Source organism: Jaculus jaculus, chromosome 11, assembly GCF_020740685.1.
Source record: "Jaculus jaculus isolate mJacJac1 chromosome 11, mJacJac1.mat.Y.cur, whole genome shotgun sequence".
Taxonomy (NCBI): Eukaryota; Metazoa; Chordata; class Mammalia; order Rodentia; family Dipodidae; genus Jaculus; species Jaculus jaculus.
In genome coordinates this window covers 27,185,812-27,211,606 of record NC_059112.1, presented here as the reverse complement: position 1 = coordinate 27,211,606, position 25,795 = coordinate 27,185,812, and the positions used below count along the sequence as shown (strand labels likewise).

The 25,795-nt window shown below is 43.1% G+C and overlaps 1 protein-coding gene across 1 annotated transcript in view; it reads right to left on the bottom strand.

Moving 5' to 3' along the window:
• Positions 1-450: 450 nt before the first annotated feature.
• The window catches only part of Pgm2 (phosphoglucomutase 2), a 40,755-nt gene continuing 15,410 nt past the window's right edge, over positions 451-25,795 (bottom strand). Inside the window, exons 5-14 of the mRNA XM_045130318.1 lie at positions 24,263-24,346; positions 23,949-24,142; positions 17,363-17,552; positions 15,262-15,359; positions 14,207-14,387; positions 14,022-14,115; positions 12,634-12,763; positions 10,630-10,819; positions 9,157-9,290; positions 451-1,407 (exon numbers count right to left, since the gene is read on the bottom strand). Coding sequence (XP_044986253.1) covers positions 1,305-1,407; positions 9,157-9,290; positions 10,630-10,819; positions 12,634-12,763; positions 14,022-14,115; positions 14,207-14,387; positions 15,262-15,359; positions 17,363-17,552; positions 23,949-24,142; positions 24,263-24,346 — 1,398 coding nt within the window. The 3' untranslated portion in view covers positions 451-1,304. The remainder of the gene's footprint in view (positions 1,408-9,156; positions 9,291-10,629; positions 10,820-12,633; positions 12,764-14,021; positions 14,116-14,206; positions 14,388-15,261; positions 15,360-17,362; positions 17,553-23,948; positions 24,143-24,262; positions 24,347-25,795) is intronic.

Here is a 25,795-nt window from a genome sequence, read left to right as displayed (position 1 = left end):
TTGCATGCACTGGAGTAGCCCTGGAATGTTTCACTAGGTTTTGGCTTCTCTTCTCCTATGAGAGCAGGCACGTGTACACAGGTAAGAAGCTATGTCACTAAAGTCAGGATGGATGTTAGGAAACACTGAGATGACTATTGATAGGCGAAAAGCCAAAGGAAGGGTAGGACTCCTTACAATGTGCTCCCTCCAGACACAAAATGGCCTTGATATCCATGACCTCATAGTGCCTGACACTACCTACACAAGACCATCATAAGAGGAGGAAAAGATCACGACATCAAAATAAAAGAGAGACTTATTGAGATATGATGGAGAATGGAATTTCAAAGGGGAAAAGAGGGGGGAGGGTATTACCATGGGAGATTTTTTATAATCATGGAAAATGTTTTTAAAAGTTGCGAAAAAATAAAATAAGATTAAAAAAAAATATTACAAATACCAAGGTAGGACTGGTTATGTAAGCTTTTATTCGTTACAAAGCAGAAGAAAGTCACAGATCAAGGCATTCACCACACACTCTGGTGGGGACGGCAGGGAGCCAGGTTACAGCACGTGTCTGTAGGGTTGTAACTATCAGGTTAAAATCAATTTTTGCCGACCCCAAATTCAAGAATGCCACCAGATAGTCAACAGGATGGTAGGTCAAACACAGGGGTGAGCAGAGAATGGTTCCCCAGGGGACCAAAGATAATCCAAGGTGATTTGGTTTCAGATCTGGAACACGCTAAGTCTCCAGCCACAGTGGTCATCAGCTCTGAGGAACAGCACCGTGACAGGTCCACTGACTCTAGCACATGGATGACATTATGAGAAGTAAAAAGTTGAAGTTAAAAACAAAGCTTATCTTTGCAATTTTATTTTCTCCAATCACTGACACATTTGATCTGTTCACTTATTTTACTTTATAAGCAACTGATAGAAACAAGTATAAATATACCTAAAAAGTGATATAAATTTTCTATTTCAGCTACTCATAAAAAAATCACAAAAAAGACTTAACTTTATGCAAGTTAAGGTATAGTAATTACAATCTATGTTTAGAATTTATTTTTTGAAGTCTTCATTAAAAAGATTTCAGAGAATGCTCAGGCTTAACATTTCAATAAGAATGTTGGCTGGTAGGATCTCATTATCTTTTACTTACTTTAGAGATCAAAAATAAAACAATGGGGAATGCAGATCTATTTAAAATATGGTAAATACTTGTGACATTGGAATCATTTGGTACTCAGGAATATTGCTTTAAAAGTCAAGTTCAGCTTTGAGGGAGGTAAAAATAATGACTGCCAGTCCTGGATTGCTTATTCTGACTTTGCCTGTAGGTGATACTTTTGAGGCTGGAAAAAATTTTCTTCAATAGCATTGACAAGTTCCGTCAGTTCCTTCTTCAGCTGCTCAGGGTCACTGAAAATTAAAGGGAAAAAATACAGATTAATGGATTCTTTTAAAAAAATATTTTATGTTTTTTAAATATTTATTTGTTTGAGAGAGAATGGGCATGCCAGAGCCTCTAGCCACAACGAACTCTAGGTACATGAACCACCTTGTGTATCTGGCTTACATTGGACGTGGGGAATAGAACCTAGGTCCTTAGGTTTTTGCAGGCAAGGGCCTTAACCTCTAAACCATCTCCCTAGTCCTTTATTTTTATTTATTTATTTATGAGCGAGAGGGAGAGAGAATGGATGTGCAGAGTTCTAACCACTGCAAATGAACTCCAGACACATGAGCTACCATGTGCATCTGGCTTAGGTAGGTTCTGGGGGATTGAACCTGGGTCCTTAGGCTTTACAGGCAAGTGCCTTAAGCACTAAGCCATCTCTCCAGGCCTGGATGCTTTATTCCTCTTCTGTTTAGAGATTCCAGCAGGGGAGCGCAGCTACTTGTATACCTTGACTAGAGACCTGTCCATCTCCATTCATGGATGGTCACCCTCTTTACTCTACCCAGTGTGGCTTCGGGAGGGACACACATGGAGTGGCGAGGGAGGAAGGGGACACCCGCCTAGCCGGCCGGAGCAGCCAACTCAACTGGCAACAATGGGTGACACACCTTGCAGCCACACTGTCCTCACACCATGTCTCTTCTGTGAGACAGGGTTTGCTGTGCAGCACTGGAAAGCGCAAAGCAACCCTTCAGCCTCGGCTTCACCAGTGCTGGGATCTCAAGGGTGAGCTGCATGCTTGGAAGCGGATTTAAAAGGCTTCCTCCGCTGACCTAGTGAGACTGATGTTTGACCTTAAGAAGAGGGCAAAAAACGAAAACAATAGAACTCTAGTGGTTTATGCATGCAAACACATTTGTTGATTTAGGAAAAAAGAAAGGAAAAAAAATCTCCATCTGGGGAGATTGCTCAGTGGTCAAGGCACTTGCCTGCAATCCTAAGGACCAGAGTTTGATTCCCCAGTACCCACATAAGTACAGCTGTACAAGGTGATGCGAGTGTCTGGAGTTTGTCGTTTGCAGTGGCTGGTGTCCCTGCTGTGCCCATTCTCTCTCTATCTGCCTCTTTGTCTCTCTTTCTCTCAAATAAGTAAATAAATTTTAAAAATAAAATAAAATAAAATGAACCTGAGACTATATGAATTTTTCTTTCTAAAGGTTTTTTCAAAGGTCTCAACTACAAAATTACCCCTTGCTCCTCTTCTTTGAGTAAGGCAAGGGAGATTTGCTGAAGGGGAAAGAGACTCCTAAGGCAGTGAGAGGACTCCTCAAAAGGGGGGTTGGTATCAGATCAGGCACTGGAGGTTGGAAATATAAAGACGGAAGAGCCTCAAAGTTCAAGGGCAAGCATGCTTTGGCCAGCATCCAAAGAAGGGAAAGGAAGGAAAGGACGAAAGTCAGGCTTTTGAGTCCCGTGTGGACAGGCTTTGCCATAAGAACTTCAACAAGACCACAAGTACCAGGAAACGGTACACTGAGTGTTATACATCTACTGATCTACCTCCAAAAAGCCATCACAACTAAAGTATAAAGAAAACACGGGTGGAGATTTGGTCCCTCTTTTTTTTTTTTTTTTTTTTTTCGAGGTAGGGTCTCACTCTAGCCCAGACTGACCTGGAATTCACTATGTAGTCTTAGGGTGGCCTTGAACTCATTGTGATCCTCCTACCTCTGCCTCCCGAGTGCTGGGATTAAAGGCATGCGCCACCACACCTGGCAAGAGGTTGGTCCCTCTTAATAAAATCGTGTTGACTTCCCAGTAGCCCTTTGGTGGGGTGGGGGGGAGGGTAAGGAGAAAAACAGCAAAGTACACTCTTCTACCAAAAAGTGAAAATGTAGAAGGAATTATCAACCATAGCAGGGAAATAGGAGAACCCCAGAACTTCTACCAAACAGGAAGCACAAAACCGGCTCCTGCTGCGATGCTGGTGGCCTGACCCATGCGCCTGCGTGGCCTGGTGCACTGCAGAGCTGCAGGAGAAGACAGGTGAAGGGATTTTCCACTCACAGCCTCGCACAAAGTCAAGAAACCCGAAGTGGAAGACAGCAGGGACCAGCTCAGCAGCAGCTGACAGAGATCACAAAGGGGACAAGGTGAGCAGATGCAGTACAACTCCAGGTTCCTTGCACAGCCTCTTTTCACCACCCACCGGTGCCTCAAACCACTGGAGAACTCATTGACCCCCTGGCTGCACAGCATCCAGCACAGCCAATCACAACCCCAGATCCAGCGACGAAGCCGTCTGACAAATCCCCAGTGCAGCAGAGGGGGTGTAAGGTGGGCCCTCAGCGGAGGTGAGATTGGGAGCCTTTTCAAGAGGTAACAGGGCCTACTTATGCAAAGCCAGGTACAAGTGCTGATCTCTCCTTCCATATCAGGGCAGGTTATGTGTTAGATTTGACTGGTGTATTCTTGGTTAGCTTTACCATTCTCAAAGAAGCTGTCCTGTGGTGTTGACTCTTATTGCCTTTGATGTGTCCTGATTTATAGGCCCTTTGTCTTTTTCTTAAGACACTATTGGGGGCAGGGTCTCACTCAGCCCCAGGCTGACCTGGAACCCATTTCAGACCAGAAAGCTCAGGCTTCCGGTTGAAAAGTTTGAGTGTGGGGCAACCAAAGGGACTTTCACTTTATTATATTATCTGTTTGTTTTAATTCCCATTTTGCAGAAATACTCTGCTGGTTTTGATTGAATATATATATTGCTTAGTTAAATTTTAGAATTTGCCAATAATTTGCTCCACCTAGCCTGCTACAATTCTTTTTTTTGTTGTTTGTTTGTTTGTTTGTTTTTGTTTTTCAAGGTAGGGTCTCACTCTGGCCCAGGCTGCCCTGGAATTCACTATGTAGTCTCAGGGTGGCCTTGAACTCATAGCGGTCCTCCTACCTCTACCTCCTGAGTGCTGGGATTAAAGGTATGTGCCACCACGCCTGGCTAGAATTCTTGAATAGCAAGCAAACTCAACACCTAGGGTCATTTCTGCTATTACTCTGAGAGGATGAGAGCCACACCTGTCACCTTAAACTGCTACTCTGAAGATATATAATGTTGGATTTACATGGCTAAGAATCCTGCAGATAATGAAAACCCAAGCATCAAATTAACTCAAGATGAGCCAGGCATGGTGGCATATGCCTTTAATCTCAGCACGCAGGAGATACAGGTAGGAGGATCGCTGTGAGTTCGAGACCAACCTGAGACTACACAGTGAATTCCAGGTCAGCTGAGCTAGAGTAAGACCCTACCTTCAAAAACCAAAAAGAAAATAAAATTAACACAAGATGCAAAAGTACCTACATTATAATACAAGAAACACAAGAAACCAAGACAATATGGGCTGGAGAGAAGGCTTAGCAGTTAAAGGGCTTGCCTATGAAGTCTAAGGACCCAGGTTCAATTTCCCAGTACCCATGTAGGCCAGATGCACAAGGTGGCACATGCATCTGGAGTTTGTTTACAGTGGCAGAGGCCCTGGCACGCCTCTTCTCTTTCTTTCTCTCTTTCACTCTCAAACAAACAAACAAACAAAAAATGCATTTAAAAAAAAATCAAGATAATACAATTCCACAAAAAATTTAAATCATCAGAAATGACCTCCCTTGAGACTGACTTAGATGAAATGCCTAATAAAGATTTCAAAAAAACAACCACAACAATGGGCTGGAGAGATGGCTTAGCGGTTAAGCGCTTGCCTGTGAAGCCTAAGGACCCCGGTTTGAGGCTCGGTTCCCCAGGTCCCACGTTAGCCAGATGCACAAGGGGGCGCACGCGTCTGGAGTTCGTTTGCAGAGGCTGGAAGCCCTGGCGTGCCCATTCTCTCTCTCTACCTCTATCTGTCTTTCTCTCTGTGTCTGTCGCTCTCAAATAAATAAATAAATAATTAAAAAAAAACCACAATAAAAGGATCGTATCTATGCTCAAAGAAAGCAAAGAAGAAATCAAAGAAGAAAACAGACTCCTGAAGGATTCCCAAGAGAATACAGGATAGCAACTCAATAAAATACACAGGTCAATATAAGACATGAATAAGGAAATAGAAATAATGAAAAAATACCAATCAGAATTAGCAGAAACATAAAACAGAGTAAGTCAAATTGAAAACACTGTAGAAAGTCTCACCAGTAGGAGAAGACAGACTATTGAAACTAGAAGACCAGGTGGCAGATCTGGTACAGTCCAACAAAGAGAAAGACCAGCTAAGAGGAAGGCAGGAACAGGACTTTCAAGACATTTGGGAAACTATGAAAGAATCAAACATAAGAACTCAGGGCACAGTTTGACTCCAAAGGTATAGTAGGTATTTTCAACAAAACCATAGAAGAATATTTCCCCCAAACAAGGAAAGTGGTGCCAATACAGATACAGGAAACCTTTAGAATGCCGAGCAGATAAAATCAAGGAAGAGCCTCTCACCACCACATTGTAATTAAACGACAAAGCACACAAACCAAAGAAAATATATTGAAAGCAGTTAGAGAGAAAGATCAAGTCACATATAAAGGCAAGCCCATCAGGATCACAGCACATTGCTCAACACAATCTTTCAAAGCCAAAGGAACTTTAGATGTATTACAAGTTCTGAAAGATAACAAATGTAAACCAAGATTACCTTATCCTGCAAAGCTACCCATCCAAATAGATGGAGAAATAAGGACATTCCACAACAAACCTGGCTAAAGGAATATATGACCACCATACCAGCTCTACAGAAAATACTTGAACAAATCCCCCATGCTGAAGAGAAAGAAAAGCACACACAGAAGGGACCTGGGAAAAAGAAACCTTACTCAAATAATAGTTAATATAAGACAGTACAGGAAACACAGGAAGAACTAAGAACTACAAAACAAGAAGAATGGCAAGAATAAATATACACCTTTCAATAATAACTCCTTTTCCTTTCCTTTCCTTCCTCCCTTCCCTCCCCTTCCTTCTTTTATAAGGTAGGAGGATTTCGCTCTAACTCAGGCTCACCTGGAATTGACTATGTAGTCTCAGGGTGGCCTTGAACTCATAACAATTCTCCTACCTCTGCTAGGATTAAAGGTGTGTACCACCATACCTGGCCCTCCATAATAACTTTTATTTTATTTTTTTTTAAATATTTTATTTATTTATTTATTTGAGACAGACAGACACAGAGAGAAAGACAGATAGAGGGAGAGGGAGAGAATGGGCGCGCCAGGGCTTCCAGCCTCTGCATACGAACTCCAGACGTGTGCGCCCCCTTGTGCATCTGGCTAACGTGGGACCTGGGGAACCGAGCCTCGAACCGGGGTCCGTAGGCTTCACAGGCAAGCGCTTAACCACTAAGCCATCTCTCCAGCCCCATAATAACTTTTAATATCAATGGCCTCAGTGCCCTAACCAAAAGACAAAGGCTTGCAGACTGGGTTAAAAAACAGGATGCCAGATGCACATGGTGGCACATACATCTGGAGTTCGTTTGTAGTGGCTAGAGACCCTGGTGTGCCCATTCTCTCTCTCTCTCTCTCTTTCTTTCCCTCTCTTTGTTTCTAATACATAAATAAATAATACATGAAAATAAAATCTTTAAAAAAAAAAGCAGGATCTTTCTATTTGTTGCCTCTGAGAGGGGTGGAGGGATGGAGAACTCACCTCTCTATAAAAGATGGACACTATCTTGAATGAAAGGATGGAAAACAGCATTCCAAGCAAATGGGCCTAGAAAACAAGCAGGTCCCTCTATCCTAATATCTGACAGGGTAGACTTCAAACCAACGTTAGTTAGCAAAGAGAAAGAAGGTCACTTTATATTGATTAAAGGAATAATCCAAAAGGAGGACATAATAATTCTAAACATATATGCACCTAATATGGGGGCTGCCAATTTCATCAAACAAACACTACTAGAATTAAGGTCACAGATAACACCAAATTCAACTGTAGTGGGTGACTGCAATACCCCGCTCTCATCAATTGATAGGTCATCCTGGTAAAAATAAATAAATAAATAAACACAGAAGCATCTGGAGTAAATGAGGTCATTGAACAAATGGACCTAACAAATATCTACAGAACATTTCATCCAAATGCCAGAGAATACACATTCTTTTCAGCAGCACACGGAACATTCTCTAAAATGGACTATATATTAGGACACAAAGTCAATCTTAACAAATACAGGAAAATTGAATTAATTCCTTGTACTCTATCTGATCACAATGAGATTTTGTATTTATTTAAAGTGGGGAGAGACAGAGAGAGAGAGAGAGAGAGAGAGAGAGAGAGAATGGGTGTGCCAGGGCATTCAGCCACTGCAAATGACCTCCAGATGCATGTGCCACCATGTGCATCTGGCTTATGTGGATCCTATGGAATTGAACCTGGGTCCTTACACATCACAGGTAAGTGCCTCAACCACTTTCCCCCACCATATGAGTAAACTACAAATAAATAGCAAGGAAAGCTATAGAGCATACACAAAATCATGGAAACTAAATAGTATGCTACTAAATGATTAATGAGTCAATGCAGAAATCAAGAAGGTAAATAAAATAAACTCAGAATCAAATGATAATGACAACACAACATACCAAGACCTTTAGGACGCATGAAGGCAGTCCTAAGAGGGAATATTTAGCTTTAAGTGCCTATATTAAGAAATTAGAGAGCCAGGCATGGTGACGCATGCCTTTTATACCAGCACTTGGGAGGCAGAGGTAGGAGGATCGCCATGAGTTCAAGGCCACCCTGAGACTGCATAGTGAATTCCAGGTCAGCCTGAGTTAGAGTGAAAACCAACCTTGAAAAACCAAAAAAAATTAAAAAAAAATGCTGAGTGCATATGGAATTGGTTTAGGGTTTTATTTTTATTTGTATTTATCTATTTGAGAGAGAGTTTGGGTATGGCAGGGCCTCTTACCCCTGCAAATGAATTTCAGACTCATGAACCACTTTGTGTGGGGGGGGGCACTTTACATGGGCACTGGAGAATCAAACCCCAGCCACCGGGGCTTTGAAAACAAGCACCTTTAACCACTGAGCCATGTCCTCAGCCCTGGAATGGATTTTAATTTATTTTATCAGAGACATGGGAAGACCACTTGAGTGAAAACCAAAAAATTTATTGGCACTGGTTAGCAATAAAAGTACCCAGGAAGTCCGGGTATGGTGGCGCACCCCTTTAATCGCAGCACTCAGGGGCCAGAGGTAGGAGGATCACTGTGAGTTCGAGGCCACCCTGAGACTCCATAGTGAACTCCAGGTCAGCCTGGGCTAGAGTGAGACCCTACCTCAAAAAAAACAAACAAACAAAAACACAGGAAAAGCACAATATTTTGCTATTACTGATATTAGGTATATAATTTTCCCATACAAAGAAAGGCAGAAGAGATGTAAGGGAGGAGGAAGGAGCAAGCACGGTTATCCAAGGGTGCTCAAACAGTTGTGGATATTACAGTGATGCTGCAGTTTCTAATTAAACTATCTGTTGGAAACATGAGCTGTTTTACTTACTATCTGAGCAAAACCAAATAGGAAGTCTCAAGAAAAAATTATAAACTCTTGGCACCTGAGCCAGGCATGGTGGGACATGCCTTTAGTCCCAGCACTCAGGAGACAGTGGTAAGAGGATCACTGTGAGTTCGAGGCCAAGTCTGGGACTACACAGTGAGACTCTTCCTTGAAAACAACAACTACAACAACAAAAACACAAAACTCACAGCACCTGGCATGCTTGTCATACCTGTTGCCAGGGGGGGCACACAGCTCGGCATAGTACTTGATCTTGGGCTCTGTCCCACTGGTCCGCATGGTGGCCACACCCCCATTGACAAAGGTGAAGGTGATCATCTGGCTGTTTTTACTAGTAGGAAGGACCTAGGAATTAATGCACACATGTCACACGCTTTAATAGTCACGTGAACTCTTCTGGCCTAGCTGATGTTGTCCCCGCGTAAGCAAGAAAATAAAGTGTGGACCAGGCATGGTGGCGCACGCCTTTAATCCCAGCACTCGGGAGGCAGAGGTAAGAGGACTGTCGTGAGTTTGAGGCCACCCTAGGACCACATAGTGAATTCCAGGTCAGCCTGAGTTACAGTGCCAGAGCAAGACCCTACCTCAGAAAAAAAAAACAACCCAGACCCTAAAAGCCAGGCATGGTAACACATGCCTTTGATCCCAGTACTCAGGAAGGAAAGGTAGGACGATTGCCCTGAGCTTGAGGCCACCATGATTCTACATAGTGAATTCCAGGTCAATCTGGGCTAAAAAGCCCACAAGAGATTGTTTAATTGATAATGGCCACAATGCCACTAAAGTTGTAGTAGGGTGTATTTTCCTTATACAAATATTTTTATTTATTATTTATTGCTAGCAAATGGAGAGAGAGAAAGAATGAGTATGGGCATGCCAGGGCCTCCTGCCACTGCAAATATTTATTTTATATATATATGTGTGTGTGTGTGTGTGTGTGTGTGTGTGTGTATATATATATATATATATATATATACACACATACATACATACATACATATATATAAACATACATATACATACATATGTGTATATATATATACATATACATATTTGTTACATATATGTGTATATACATACTCACAAATACACACACACACACACACACATATTTTTTGGGGGGGGGGGCGTTGAGGTAGGGTCTCAGTCTGGCTCATGCTGACCTGCAGTTAACATGTAGTCTCAGGCTGGCCTTGAATTCTCAGCAATGTTTCTTACCTCTGTCAGCAAATGCTGGGATTAAAGACATGCACCACCACGTCCAGCTTTTTTTTTTTTGGTTTTTCAAGGTAGAGTCTCAATGTAGCCCAGGTAGACCTGGAATTCACTATGTAGTCTCAGGCTGGCCTCCAACTCACATTGATCCTCCTACCATTGTCTACTAAGTACTGGGATTAGAGTCTTGTACCAACGTGTCTGGCTAAATTCTCTATATATTTTATTTATTTATTTATTCTTTGTAGATGCTTGGGGTCTAACCCAGGGCCTTGTGCATGCTCAGGAAGCACTCTACCACTGAGCTATATCACCAGGCCCCATTTTCTAGATAGTTTATAGGGTATTTATAACAATGTTGAAATGTCTAAAACCAGCTTCAGTGAATTATATAAACAAATGAACCGGCTCATGTTGAAAAACCAGCACACAGAGAAGTGTTCAGTTGACAGAAGTAAACGTGACTTACTGCTTTCTTATCAGGCCGGCTGTCGTCATAGCCAGTTGTAAGATCTCTGACGGCAGAGATTTCAAAACTGCCACACATCTTGGGATAATTATTCTTCCCATCATAATTTCTCAGGTTTCCAAATAATTTTTGAATGGTGCCTTGATCATGGCAGATAAAATAAGAAGCTTTGGTGATATGGTATCCATACCTATCAAAAAAAAACACAAATTCATGCAAAATGAGCAACCAATACTTTTATAGAGTACACAGGATATGTCAAACAATATATTCTAAAGTAACCAAAACCACTTCAAAGAAGCAACCTAGCATTAAAACCAAGGTACAGCCCAGAATGGTGGAGCATGGCTTTAATCCCAGCACTAGGGAGGCCCTGAGTTTGAGGCCATGCTGGAACTACAGAGTGAGATTGAGGTCATCCAGAACTAAAGTTAGACCCTATCTCAAAACAAAAAAGTGGGGCTGAAGAGAGATATGGCTCAGCAGTTACAGGTGCTTGCTTACAAAGCCTGGTGGCTTGGGACTGATTCCCCAGTACCCACATAAAGCCAGAAGCACAGAGTGGACATGCATCTGGAGTTCGTTTGCAATAACAAGAGGACCTGGTGCAGCCATTCTCCCTCCCTTTCTCTCTCTCTCTCTCTCTCCTTGCAATAAGTAAATAAATAAATTTAATTTAATTAGTTTGGTGATGCCTTTAATCCCAGCATTTGGGAGACAAAGATAGGAGGACCACCATGAGTTCAAGGCCACCCTGAGACTACATAGTGAATTCCAGGTCAGCCTGAGGTAGAGTGAGCCCCTACCTCAAAAAAAAAAAAAAAAAAAAAACCAACAATTTACTCTAAGGATCAGCCTATAGTGGTGAAGTTTTGCTAGAATACAGCCATATCACTTCCATCACAGTTTTGCTGTCTCTGCTGCTCCTAGGCTAAGTTCAATACTCATTTCAAAGATTGAATAGATTATAAACACATTTAGTCTTTTTTGACATTTAACACTTAAAAAATAGCAGTATTCAACTGGGCCACAATGGTCTCATTTGTTGATAATTCATACTATTGTAAAGTGAGCAAAATGTTATATTTCTTTATCCCTAGCTTAAAGAAAAATACAAGTCAGTTCCTTGTAGGAACTCATAAAAGAATGGAATGAAATACTTGTTTAAGCAGATGGGGATGGAAGATAAATGGGGCTCTGATGGTCTATACAGCATTACCCCAGGGCCTACATTGTTGAACAAAACCCTTAAGAGCAGATAAGCAGGACACAGGGAGACACTTGGGCCCAGGCCTACCTCACACCCCCCAGGCGCTTCCTGCAACTGACCAACAGACCTGTTGACAAGTTCCTATTTTGAGCTGGGCATGGTGGCATATGCCTTTAGTCCCAGCACTCGGGAGGCAGAAGTGGGTGGATCACTGTGAGTTCCAGGTCACCCTGAGACTACATAGTGAATTCCAGGTCAGCCTGGACTAGAGCAAGAACCTACCTCAAAAAAACAACAACCAAAAAAAGGGCCCATGTTTTCATTCCCTACATTCCCTATCATCTTCTAAGACACACCAAATTCCCCACTATGTTTAAAATTACTTTTATGGCTGTCACTGTAACACGTGAATTGTGATTTCTGGTTTAACTCCCATCCTGGGTTTTTTTTTTTTTCTATAAAAATCATGTGATTATTTCCAATAAAAGCTGACACTCCAAAGAGTTCAGGGCTGCATCCTGAGATACCTACTACTCTGGAATGCAGACCTGGTATACCAGACTTTCTTCTTTTTCTTTTCTTTTTCTGTTTCCCAATAAAACTTTGCCTCACATTCCGTGAGTTGATGGTGTTACCTGTGCGACACCGGACCCCATGACACTATCATAACTGGTTCAGCATCAAGCAGAAAAGTCAATCTGACTTTACACAAGCAATAGAACCAACCACCAAAAAAGCACGTAACATGCCAGTATTTCACGCACAATAACAACTACAAAGCTTTTTAAACTTACTCCATGTAGATGGCCTTCAGCTGCTGAGACAAAGACATATCCTTGGTTGCTAGAAAGCTCGCCAACTCTGCGCTTATGACAGCAGCACTGACTCCATCTTTGTCCAGAACAAAGGGGCAGCACATGTATCCTGCAGAGACACGCGCCACACACATGGCCTGCCTTTACTATGGTGGGGCAGGCCACACAGGTGCATGCATGCTGGCTGTGACATATTAGAGGTACAGCCTCAGTGCATATGGCACACACATGATTCTAATTTGCCACCATACGTTGAAGCATTTAGTTCTGCTGAAGTTCCACATTTGGTAGTGGTTATCACATCGGCTTTACATGCGGAAGGGCCTGGATCCAAGCCCCAGCCAGTGTGGTGCGGTGTAGCTTCCACGGAGCTGGGCATGACGGAACATGTCCATAATCCTAGCACTTGGGAGGTACAGGCAGGAATATCAGGAATACATGGTCATCCTTGGCCACACAAAATGCTTCACACTAGACTGGGCTGCTACATGAGACCCTGTCTCAAAAAAATAAGATAGGGCTGGAGAGATGGCCTTTTCCTGCTCCTGGGAGAAACGCAGCTCACATCCTCATTAACACTTTTGGGAGCTGGACTGAGAAAACCACAGCTCCAACGTGTGGATTCGCACTCTGCAGCTGTGTGCAGAATGTCAGCGCTACCTAACGTGTGGACAGCCTGATGCTAAATATGGCATTCCTTTCTGTCAAATAAAGCAGGGGATGACAGTTTTGGAAGTAGGTCAGTTCCACACTTGACCCAAAGAGAAGCAAACTGTATTCTCTGACTTCACTGAGATCTTTGAAACTGAAATCCAAATCTTTCATATAACATGTACCATCTTCAAAGATGCAGTGCGTAAAAGCCGCTCACCTATTGGTGAAGTGGCAAGTCCATTTCTGACCATTTACATAAAGATAAGAACGGTCTTACAGACAGTGTTCTCCCCACCCCTTGGACTAGGGTCTCACTCTGGCTCAGCTGACCTGGAATTCACTATGTAGTCTCAGGGTGGCTTTGAACTCACAGCGCTCCTCCTACCTCTACCTTCCAAGTGCATCTAGCTTTACATGAGTACCAGGGAATCAAACTTTATCCTTAGGCTTCACAGGCAAGCACCTTAACCACTAATTCATCTCTCCAGCCCTCACCTTAACTTTTGAATCAGGGTTTTTTTACTAAACCTGGGGCTGGCTGATTTGCCTAGATAATCAGCCCCTGAGATTCTCTTATCTCTGTCCCCAGCACTGGGTTTATAGGATCACACTGCTCTGCTTGGCTCTCATATGGGTGTGGAGATCTGAATCCATACCCTCATGCTGATTACCAAGTGAACCATCTCCCCAGACCCCTCCTTATCACTTCTCACCTATAGCTTCTTCAAATGCAAACAAGACAGTCTTCCCTTGGTCTATTAGCTGCTTGGCTCTGTTTCCCATCCACTTGAAGCCAGTTAATGTTTCCTTAAGGAAGAGTGAAAAGAAAAAAATGCCTTAAACAGTCTACACAGCACAAGAAAGGGCAACTGCAGGCCAATCCCACAGACAACAGTACCTCAAAATGAAAACCCTCCTTCAAGGCAATGGCCCGCAAGATTTTGGAGGAGACAGTGCTGGATAACATGTACACATCTCTGAGAGCACTGCGGTCTTGGTTCTTTTCTTTCCAAGAAGTGAAGAGCCACCAGCCCAAGAGAGCCCCCAGCTCATTGCCTGAAAAGACTCTCCATTCTCCACTGTAAGAAAAACATTTGCTCCAGTGACCTTCAGGAAGCATAGAAGTCACTGGACAAAGACAACTGGTCAACCAGGCTCAGCATACTGTCTGTAAGACTGTTCTTATCTTTACATAACTGATCAGAAATGGACCTGCCACTTCACTAATATCTGAGCAGCTTATAAGCACCACATCTTTGAAGAAGGCACATGGTGCTCATGCCAAACACGATGCAGTATACTCTGATTTTCATCTGTGCCAAAGGTTTGGTTTGCAACCGTAAGAGATAACAGGGTTATTCCTTTGTATAGACCCCATGGCCACACTTGTCCTGGGAACTGTGCCACACCCCACAGGTATTCCTGTCTGTACCATTTAAGTTCAACATTGCCAGGCTGGAGAGATGGCTTAGTGGCTAAGGCACTTGCCTGCAAAGTCAAATGACTCAAGTTCGATTCCCCAGGACCCACATAAGCCAGACATGCAAGGTGGTGCATGCATGTGGAGTTCATTTACAGTAGCTGGAGGTCCTGGTATGCCCATTCTCTCTCTCTCTCTCTCAAAAAAAAGTTTTTTTCTAAACATAAATTCAACATTGACTTGAAGACCCAGCACCTCACCAAACCCACTGGCAAATACTGAGCCACAAAGCCAGAACCATGAAAAGGACTTTGCCCTTATTAGGCACTGAGACCAGTTACAAAGCAGGGGCTGTTGTACTCTTGTCCTATGTTTGAGGAAGCCACCGACTGTTCAGTGAGATGACTTTCAAAATAAATGCAACGTAATGGGAAACATTTTCATATAGGTTGAACCTTTCCAGGAACATGTTATTGCCAAGGGTGGTGTCTTTTCTATTTTCCATGATTACATGAACAATTAATTAATTTCACCTGTCTTGCTTTTCTGCCACAGCCAGTCTGTCAGCATCAGGATCATTCGCTAAAACAATTTTGGCCTTGGTTTTGTCAGCCAATGCAAAAGATAGAGTCTGAAAGAAGGCAGGAACACAAAAGATTACTTAAATCAACAATTGAGAATAATAATTAAGTTTCTTTTTTTTTAAAAAAAATTTTTTGTTTATTCTTATTTATTTGAGAGTGACAGGCAGAAAGAGAAACAGGCAGAGAGAAAGAGAGAACGGGTGCACCAGGGCTTCCTGCCATTGCAAACGAACTCCAGATGCGTGCGCCCTCTTGTGCATCTGGCTGACGTGGGTCCTGGGGAATCAAGCCTCGAACTGGGGTCCTTAGGCTTCACAGGCAAGCACTTAACCGCTAAGCCATCTCTCCAGCCCAATAATTTAGTTTCTTAAAAAATATTTTATTTATTTATTTGAGAGAGAGAAAAACAGAGAGGCAGAGAGAGAGAGAGAATGGATGCATCAGGGCCTCCAGCCACTGCAAAGGAACTCCGGATGCATGCGTTCCCTTGTGCATCTGGCTTATGTGGTTCCTAGGGAATCGAGCCTCGAACTGGGGTCCTTAGGCTTCATAGGCAAGCACTTAACCATTAAACCATCTCTCCAGCCCCCTATTTTAGTTTTCAAAAAAAATGTTTGGGTTGGAGAGATGGCTTATTGGTTAAGACGTTTGCCTGCTAAGCAAAAGGACCCAGCTTCGATTCTCCAGGTCCCACATGAGCCATATGCACAAGGTGGCACATGCGTCCCGAGTCTGTTTTCAGTGGCTAGAGGCCCTGGTGCACCCATTCTCACACATTCTCTCTCTTTCTCTCTTATTTCTCAAATAAATAAAATAAATCTTTTTTTTTTTTTTTTTTAATGCATGGGTTCTTAACCACTAAAAGACTGTTGCCCAGAGTAAGGCGATAGTGTTTTCTAGAGCTGGTCTTGCTTGGTCAGAGGTCAGCTTCCCAAGCCAGAGGCCGGGTAGTGAGCATCCGTGCTGGGCCCAGGCCTGTCCTGCGGCCGCACAGAAATGAGGTAGCACGTACGGTTGGACTGGAATTTGATCAGCCTCACAGACCAAAGCAAACAGACTTTCTCCATACTGTTATCTCGCCTTTAAATAGCAGGTGAATCATAATTTAAGTAATACTCCTTAATGAAGCCAGGTGTGATGGTGCATGCCTTTAATCCCAATACTCAGGAGACAGAGGTAGGAGGATCACTATGAGTTCAAGGCTGCCTTGAGACTACATAGTAAATTCCAGGTCAGCCTGGGCTAGAGTGAGACCCTACCTCAATAAACCAATATATATATATGTATATATATACACATGCAAATATATATATATATTTATATTTATATTTATATTTATAATACTCCTTAATTATAATTAAGGGATTAAAAAATATTAATATAAGGGCTGGGGAGTTTGCTCAGTGGTTAAAGGCATTTGCTTGCAATACCTATTGAACCAGGTTCAATTTCCCAGTACCCATATATAGCCAGATGCACAATATGGCAAATGTGTTTACACTTTGTTTGCAAGAGGCTCTGGCCTGCCCATTTATATTCTCCCTGTGGCAAAAAAATAAAAATGTAATATGAAAAACCCTTTCCTTCTATTATTGCCATTTCTTTGCAATAAGGAAACACAGTAAATTACATTTAACTTAATTAAGTTTTTTAAATTTTAATTAATTTTTTTTGGTTTTTCGAGGTAGGGTCTCACTCTAGCCCAGGCTGACCTGGAATTCATTATGTAGTCTCAGGGTGGCCTTGAGCTCACGGCAATCCTCCTACCTCTGCCTCCTGAGTGCTGGGATTAAAGGCGTGTACCACCACGCCCAGTTTAATTTTTATTTTTTCAGAGAGAGCAAGTGAGAGAGAGAGAGAGGAAGGGAGAATTGGCATGCCAGGGCCACAGCCACTGAAATTTTAACACAATGAAAATTACAAAAATGAAATTTACTTGACAGTGATAGTTTTGAATGTGAAAGGGGTAGCTGGAAAGATGGCCCAGAGGTTGAAGGCCACGGGTGTGAATGTGATAGGTAGGTTTCATTATTTGATAAAGGTCGGTTACCAAGACATCTTTACCCTCTTCAGGATTGGGGTATTTCACAGTTGGAAACTCAGGGTTGGGATCTTCCTGCTGGGGAACAGCATCCGGAGGAGCGAGGTCAAAGGCCTTGAAAGCCGACTGCACGAACTCATGACCCACGCCATGGACAGATGTGTGCACAAACTTCACCTTGGTCTCCTTGTTCACACTCCTAGAGCCAGACACATCATAGAAAATGACAAAAGATTCAAACATGGCTCTTGAAAATTAAAGACCTAGGGCTGGGGAGAAGGCTCAGGGGTTAAAGGCACTTGCTTGTAAAGTTATCCAGCCCAGGTTTGATTGCCCAGTACCCGCTTAAAGTCAGATGCACAAAGTGGTGCATGTAGCTGGGGTTCGTTTGCAGCAGCATTCTCTCTCTCTTTCTCTATTCACAAATAAATATTCTTTTTAAAGTAGATCTAGAGGGCTGAAGAGATGGCTTAGTGGTGAAGGCATTTGCCTACAAAGCCAAAGGATCCCAGTTCGATTCTCCAGAACCTATGTAAGCCAGATGCCCAATGGGGTGCATGCATGTGGAGTTCATTTGCAGTGGCTGGAGGCCCTGGCACACCCATTCTCTCTCCCTCTCTCTCTCACACACACACACTCTCTCTCTCTCTGTCTCTCTCTCTCTCTGTCTCTCTCTCTCTCTGCCTCTTTCTCTCTAAGTAAATAAATAAAAATATATTTTTAAAAAGTAGATGTAGAAACTATTAAGGAGCTGAATTATTGAAACTGTAAGAAATCCATGAAGTAAGAATGCAGAAAGATAATTGAACGATTAGGATTTGTGAGAGATAAAGAATGAATGGGCACATCATGGCCTCCAGCCACTACAGAGGAGACACATGAGCCACCTTGTGCATCTGGCTTACATGGGTCCTGGGGAACTGAACCTGTGTTCTTTGGCTTTATAGGCAAGCACCTTAATTGCTAAGCCATCCCTCCAGCCTTCTACTTTCGATTTTAAATTTGTTTTTATTTGAGAGAGAAGGGCAGAGAAAAAGGCAGATAGAGAGAGAGGGACAGACAGGGAGAGAGAAAGAATGGGTGTGCCAGGGCCTTTATCCACTGCAGACAAACTACAGATACATGCACCACTTTGTGCATCTGGCTTACATGCGTCCTAGGGAAATAGAACCTGGTTCCTTTGGCTTTGCAGGTAAGCACCTAACAACTAAGCCATCTCTCCCAGCTGGTTCTTTTTTGTTTGTTTGTTTTGTTTTTAGAGGTAGGGTCTCATTTTAGCCCAGGCTGACATGGAATTCACTCTATATTGTCAGTGTGGCCTCAAACTCATTGCAATCTTCCTACCTCTGGCTCCCTAGTGCTGGGATTAAAGGCATGCCCCACTACGCCTGACCAGCCTTTTCATTTTTAAAAAGAGGTGTTGGAGAGATGGCTCAGTAGTTAAAGGCACTTGTTGGCAAAGCCTAACAGCCCCGTTTCAATTTCCCAGTACCCACTTATAGCCAGATGCATAAAATGGCAAAGTCAAGAGGCCTTGGTGTGCCCATTCACTCTGTCTGTCTGTCTGTCTGAATGTATCTCTCTCTCTCTCTCTCTTTCTCTCTCTCTCTCTCTCTGTCAAAATAAATAAATGAAATGAAAACAAAACAAACAAGCAAAAACGTATTCACCCTTTCCCTAAACATACATATTTCCCTCTTAGATAAGGCTGTTCTCAGCAAATGTGCCTCCTTTCCTTTCAGATTGTGCTTGATGGTCCAGCTCTCACATACTGCAGTGGGGTACAACAAAGACCCAAACTCAGGCTCCAGGAGCAAACCCACAGTGGGGCCCATGGGTGCTAGCCTTGGAAGTGCCTGTGCTGAACAGCAGGGGCTCCATGTATCTTGTGATGAAACAAAGACAAATTTGTGAATACATATATATATATGATATAAAAAATATTTTTATATTTATATTATATGTACATAATATATATATTATATATGTGTGTATATATAATATATAATATATATATACATATATATAAAACATAAATAAATATATATATGTATGTATGTATATATGTATGTATGTATGTATGTATATAATGTAAAAAACAAGCTTTTCTATGCCAGGTTACAATACTGTTTGGCACAATGCCATGAATGACAGAACAATAATCACACTAAAAATCAACAGAAGACACAGAAAAAGAAACCTAAGGTTTTAAAAGCCTCCACTGCTCTGATGGCTAGAAATGGACCCATTTGTTTTGGAAATTAATAAATAAACAAGGTTTCCTCTAAGAGAACAGTGGTTGAAAAGAAGTCGCTAATCGAAAATGAAATGCATCCGGGAGCTGGAGAGATGGTCTAGCTGTTAGGGCCCTTGCCTGCAAAGCCTAATGACCTGGGCTTGATTCCCCAGCAACCATGTAAAGCCATACGTGCAGGGTGTGCATGCAACCAGACTTCCTGTGCAGCCGCTAGAGGTCCTTGTGTGCCCATTCTGTCTCTGATTGCAAATAAATAATTAAAAAACAGTGTTTTAAGTGCATCTGGAGGCCAGGTGTGATGGCACATGCCTTTAATTCCAGCAGAGGTATGAGGATCAAGGCCACCCTGAGTCTACATAGTGAACTCCAGGTCAGCCTGGGCTACAGTGAGACCCGACCTTGAAAAATAGCAACAACAACAAAAATGCATCTGGAAAAATAAATATGTAAGAGCAAGGAGAATAAACCTGTACAGCATCTGAGATTAAAATAGATTTCAAGCTGGGTGTGGTGGCGCACGTCTTTAATCCCAGCACTCGGGAGGCAGAGGTAGGAGGATCGCCAAGAGTTTGAGGTCACCCTGAGACTACATAGTGAATTCCAGGTCAGCCTGAGCTACAGTGACATCCTACCTTATTAAAAAAAAAAAAAAATTCAAAGCTGTACAGATTAGAACTTTGGCAAGATTATAAGGAAAAGGAACCATCTAGAAGTTGATCAAATGTGGTAGTGTGAATGGGTAATGCTTGGGGGCTCACATTCTCTGGAATCTGACCAAATTCAAATACTGCACTGATGTTCTGTCACTCACAAACTGTGTGCCTCAGTAGTCTCAGATGGTGAAATATCAGAACCCACCCTGAGGGTTGGAGAGATGGCTCAGAGGTTCAAGCTGCCAGTCTGCACTTTGATTCCCCAGTACCCACATAAAACCAGTTGTAAAAAGTGGCGCATGAATCTGGAGATCATTTGCACAGGAAAGAGGACCTAGTGTGCCAATTCGCACTCTCTGCTTGCAAATGAATAAGTAACGTATTTTTAAAAATTGGGCTGGAAATCCCAGCACTCGGGAGGCAGAGGTAGGAGGATCACCGTGAGTTCGAGGCCACCCTGAGACTACATAGTGAATTCCAGGTCAGCCTGGGCTAGAGTGAGACCCTACCTTGAAAAACCAAAAAATAAAAATAAATTAAAAAAAAATTGGGCTGGAGAGATGGCTTAGTGGCTAAGGCTTCTGCCTGTGGAGCCTAAGGACCCAGGTCAGAGTTAGGAGCCATGTAAGCCACATGTACAAGATGGTGCATCTGGAGTTCGTTTGCAGCAGCTGGAGGACCTGGCATGCTGATTCTCTCTATGTATCTATCTGCTTCTTTCTCTTTCTCTAATAAATAAATAAAAGATTTTTTATCTTTATGTTGTGGTTTTTCTAGGTAGGGTCTCGCTCTAGCCCAGGTTGACCTGTAATTCACTATGTAGTCTCAGGGTGGCCTTGAACTAACAGTGGATCCCACTACCTCTGCTTCCTAAGTGCTGCAATTAAAGGTGTGTGCCACCATGCCCAGCTCAAATAAAATATTTTTTTAAATATTAAAACATTAAAAAGAGGAAGAGATTCCCCATACACTACACCTCCACACCTACAGTCACACACGATTTAAAAAATGGTGCTTTGGAGGCTGGAGAGATGGCTTAGCGGTTAAGCACTTGCCTGTGAAGCCTAAGGACCCCGGTTCAAGGCTTGATTCCCCAGGACCCACGTCATCCAGATGCACAAGGGGGCACATGTGTCTGGAGTTCATTTGCAGTAGCTGGAGGCCCTGGTGCGCCCATTCACTCTCTCTCTGTCTGCCTCTCTCTCTGTCACTCTCAAATAAATAAATAAAAATTAAAAAAAAAAGACTAAAGAAAAGACTAATAAATGTTAATAATGGGGCTAGAGAGATGGCTTAGTGGTTAAAGTGCTTGCCTACGAAGCCTATGGACCCTGGTTTGATTCTCCAGGTCCCACATAAGCCAGATATACATGGTGGCACATGCATCTGGAGTTTGGGTGCAGTGACTGGAGGCCCTGACATGCCCATTCTCTCCCTCTCTCTCTCTCTCTGTCTCTAATAGAAAAAAAAAATGTGAATAACGTTAGAATTTCCACAAAAAGTTCAATTAAAACTCTCAAAGTAGGGCTGGAGAGATGGCTCAGTAGTTAAGGCACTTGTCTGCAAAGCCTAACAACCAAGTTTGATTCCCCAGAGCCCATGGAAAGCCATATGCACAAGGTGGCACTTGTGTCTGACCTTCATTTGGAAGGGCTAGAGGCCCTGGTATACCCATTCTCTCTGTCTGTCTCTCTCCTCTTTGCTTGCAAATAAATAAATATATTTCTTTTAAAAAAATCTCATGTCGGGCGTGGTGGCACATGCCTTTAGTCCCAGCACTTGGAAGGCAGAGGTAGGAGGATCACCATGAGTTTGAGGCCACCCTGAGACTAATTCCAGGTCAGCCTGAGATAGAGTGAGACCCTACCTTGGAAAAAAAAAAAAAAACTCAAAAATAACATCATGAGGAATATCAATATTTTTATTTATTTTTCTTCTTTATGTGTGTACCAGGGCCTCTTGCCAGAAGATTCTTTTATGGACACACACAGAGCTAGACATTCAAGCAACGATTGGCTCCAATACTGCTTGGGGTGACAAAAACCTGCCAGCTTAAAAAAATTTTTTTGTTTATTTTTATTTAGTTATTTGCAAGTGACAGAAAGAGAAAGAGGCAGAGAGAGAGAGAGAGAGAGAGAGAGAGAATGGACACACCAGGGCCTCCAGCCACTGCAAACGAACTCCAGACATGTGCGCCCCCTTGTGCATCTGGCTAACGTGGGTCCTGGGGAATCGAGCCTCGAACCGGGATCCTTAGGGTTCACAGGCAAGCGCTTAACCACTAAGCCATCTCACCAGCCCCCTGCCAACTTTTTATGAAGTTGACTCAGAGGGGCAGAGGGAAAGGGCATAGCTATGTTTGGTTTGTATTAGGTAGGGAGAGGGTGGGAGGATTGAGAGCCACATTTAGAAATTTGGAGATATTTTTCTGGAGGAAAAGAAAAAGTTAATGACCAGCAACTCAGATCCTTCTGTGTGGCTGAGGGAGCCCCGTTGTTGCTTTGGCTTCTCTTCCAGGTGGTCCTGAGGTCCCCACCCTGCACCCGAACTGATATGCCCAGGTTGTCTAACACAGTACTCGAGACCACATGGAAATTCAACCTCTTAAAACCAGTGCTTTCTCGCAAGGGACCAATGAGGGATGGGGTGACCCAGGGCACACTGTAGAAGGGCAATGCTGCCACCAGGCCTTCCTGCTTAAGACCCAACTGTGAGGATCAAGCCAGCCTCCGGCTGAACCTGTGGACGAGGGGCCTTTACAACAACCAGGTCAGGACCACACCGAGAAACATTCACTGGGGAGGCCAAGACCGATGAAACTCACACTGTGTTCCTCTTACAGCCTTGTAATAGGTACCTGCTTGTACGTGCACAGAAAAGTTCCGAGAGTTAAGAAAGCTGTGAGTGTTTCCTTTCTGACACCTTTTAAATCTACATACACATACACATATGCGCATATACATATATACACATACATGTGTGTCTACAACAGGTTAGCAAGCCGTGGCCATGGACTGGCCTCCTGATTTAAGAACTGCTTTTGTAGCTGGATGTGGTGGCGCACGCCTTTAATCCCAGCACTCGGGAGGCAGAGGTAGGAGGAGCGCTGTGAGTTCAAGGCCATCCTGAGACTACATAGTGAATTCCAGGTCAGCCTGAGCCAGAGTGAGATCCTACCTCAAAAAACAAAAATCAAAACAAAACAAAACAAAAAGAACTGTTTTTGTGAACAAAGCCACCTTTGCATGGATTTACTGACGGGTCACCTGTGTTGCCGGCGTATCTCTGTGTAGCTTTCAAATTCACAGTATTCAGTATCTGTCCCTCTAAGAAAAGCTGACCTTTTATTTATTTATGTATTTATTTATTTATTATTATCATATTATTATTAAAGTTGGCCCTTGTCACATTAAGTGCACCAACTAAAGAAAACAATATTGTTTGTTTATTTTTCGAGGTAGGGTCTCACTCTGATGCAGGCTGACCTGGAATTCACTATGTAGTCTCAGGGTGGCCTCGAACTCTCGGTGATCCTCCTACCTGTGCCTCCCTCCCAAGTGCTGGGATTAAAGGCGTGTGCCACCACGCCTGGTAAGAAAAAAAAAAATTTTAATGGACATGGATGGAATTTGACCCAATCACATTAACTGATTCACTTAAAGTCAGTAAACAACAGTTTAGTTACCTGTGAAAACAGTATTTCTTTAGGTCTTCGAAGTAGTCATTGTGGATAGATGCGCTAGGGTTGTGGAGAAGGGGACTACCGTCAATCAAAGACACATCCCAAGCCCGCGGCCAGGGCTCAAGATTTTCTTCAATGGCCCGGGAAATGCCTTGATCGTGTGGAGAGATGATCTGCGCACCGTTGTCCCAGTAGACCTAGGGAAGCCAGGGACATTCGGGGAGGGAGACTGAGCATCCAGTGTTCACGCTCCCACACAGGACAGACACACACCCATCCCGTACAAGCAGCCCGTGTGGAGAGAGCGGGGCTGTTACCTTGTAACCGTTGTCCTGCTTGGGGTTGTGGGAGGCTGTGATCATGATCCCAGCGCAAAGTTTCAGATGTGACACTGTGTAGGGCTGTGACAGAAAACAAGATGGCTTTGAACAAAAGATTAGATATACTTGCAATGAGCCAGGCATGGTGGTGCACGCCTTTAATCCCAGCACTCGGGAGGCAGAGGTAGGAGGATCACCGTGAGTTCGAGGCCACCCTGAGACTATATAGTGAATTCCAGGTCAGTCTGGGCTAGAGTGAAAAAAAAAAGAAAAAGATACACTTTAAATGTCTATTGTACATTGCTTATACCAACTTGTTCTTCTTTTCGTAAGCATAGTGTGCCAGTCAGCATTTCTGTGCCCAGCTGGCAAACAGGGGACTCCCTTATCTGTGGCTTGTGCCTGAGCAGCTTCATTAACCCATGCCCATGTGAGCAGAGGCCACATCCCCCTAACTTTTAGGATAACACATGGTATAAGTGTTCTGTTTAATGGCCAGTTATTGCTGTTAATATCCTATATGCTTGCTTTATGGATCAAACTTTGTTATATAAAGGAATTATAGGAAAAGCATGGGATAGAGAACATCTCACACTGTGTGACTTCAGGCTGTCACAGGGTGGGGGATTTATAATACATCCCTTTCTTTAAGTGGGGCGGGGGACTACTGTGCTCTCATTGGAACCAACTGGCTGCCCAAGGTCCCAGGGTGTCTGTCCTAACAAGATGGGTGAAAGATTTCCTAGGTGATCCCTTGCTGCTGTCTTCTCGGTAAGCTAGAAAACTCTGGAAAGAAAAAGCACTCTGCATTCACTTAAGTCTCGGCTCAGGACAGAAACTTAAATGTTCATTTGATTCTCTTCAACAAATTGCCTTCTTCTCTTTATCATTTGCTTCCAAGGAAAAAGTTGGGAAGATGGAGAGAGCACCCTCAAAGGCTGTTTTCTTAGCTTTCACCCCGGGTTGAATAGACTTCCTTCGATGAGATTTCTTTTTTTTTTTTTTCTTTAAAGTCATTTTATTAATTTATATATATATTTTTTCTTTAAAGTCATTTTATTTATATATATATATATATATATATATATAGAGAGAGAGAGAGAGAGAGAGAGAGAGAGAGAAAGAGAGAGAGAGAGAGAGAGAGAGAGAGATTGAGAATGGGTGTGTCAGAATCTCCGGCCAGTGCAAACAAACTCCAGACACATATACTGCTTTGTGCATCTGGTTTACAAGGATACTGGGGAATCAAACCTAGGCCTTCAGGCTTTGCAAGCAAGTCTCTTTAACCACTGAGCCATCTCTCCAGCCCTGAGGTGAAATTTCCATACACAGGCAAGCTGAGGCTGAACCAGAGGCCCATCTGCTCTCCCACCAAGAATCACAGCATTCATGAGTCCCCTTGGAAGTGACGTGACATCCCTGAGGTGGCCTGGTACAAACAGAAAGGCCAGAACTGGTGGGGCTTGGTGGTGCACGCCTGAAACCCCATGCCAAGAAGGCAGAACTGGGAGCAGTGCTGCAAGTTCAAGG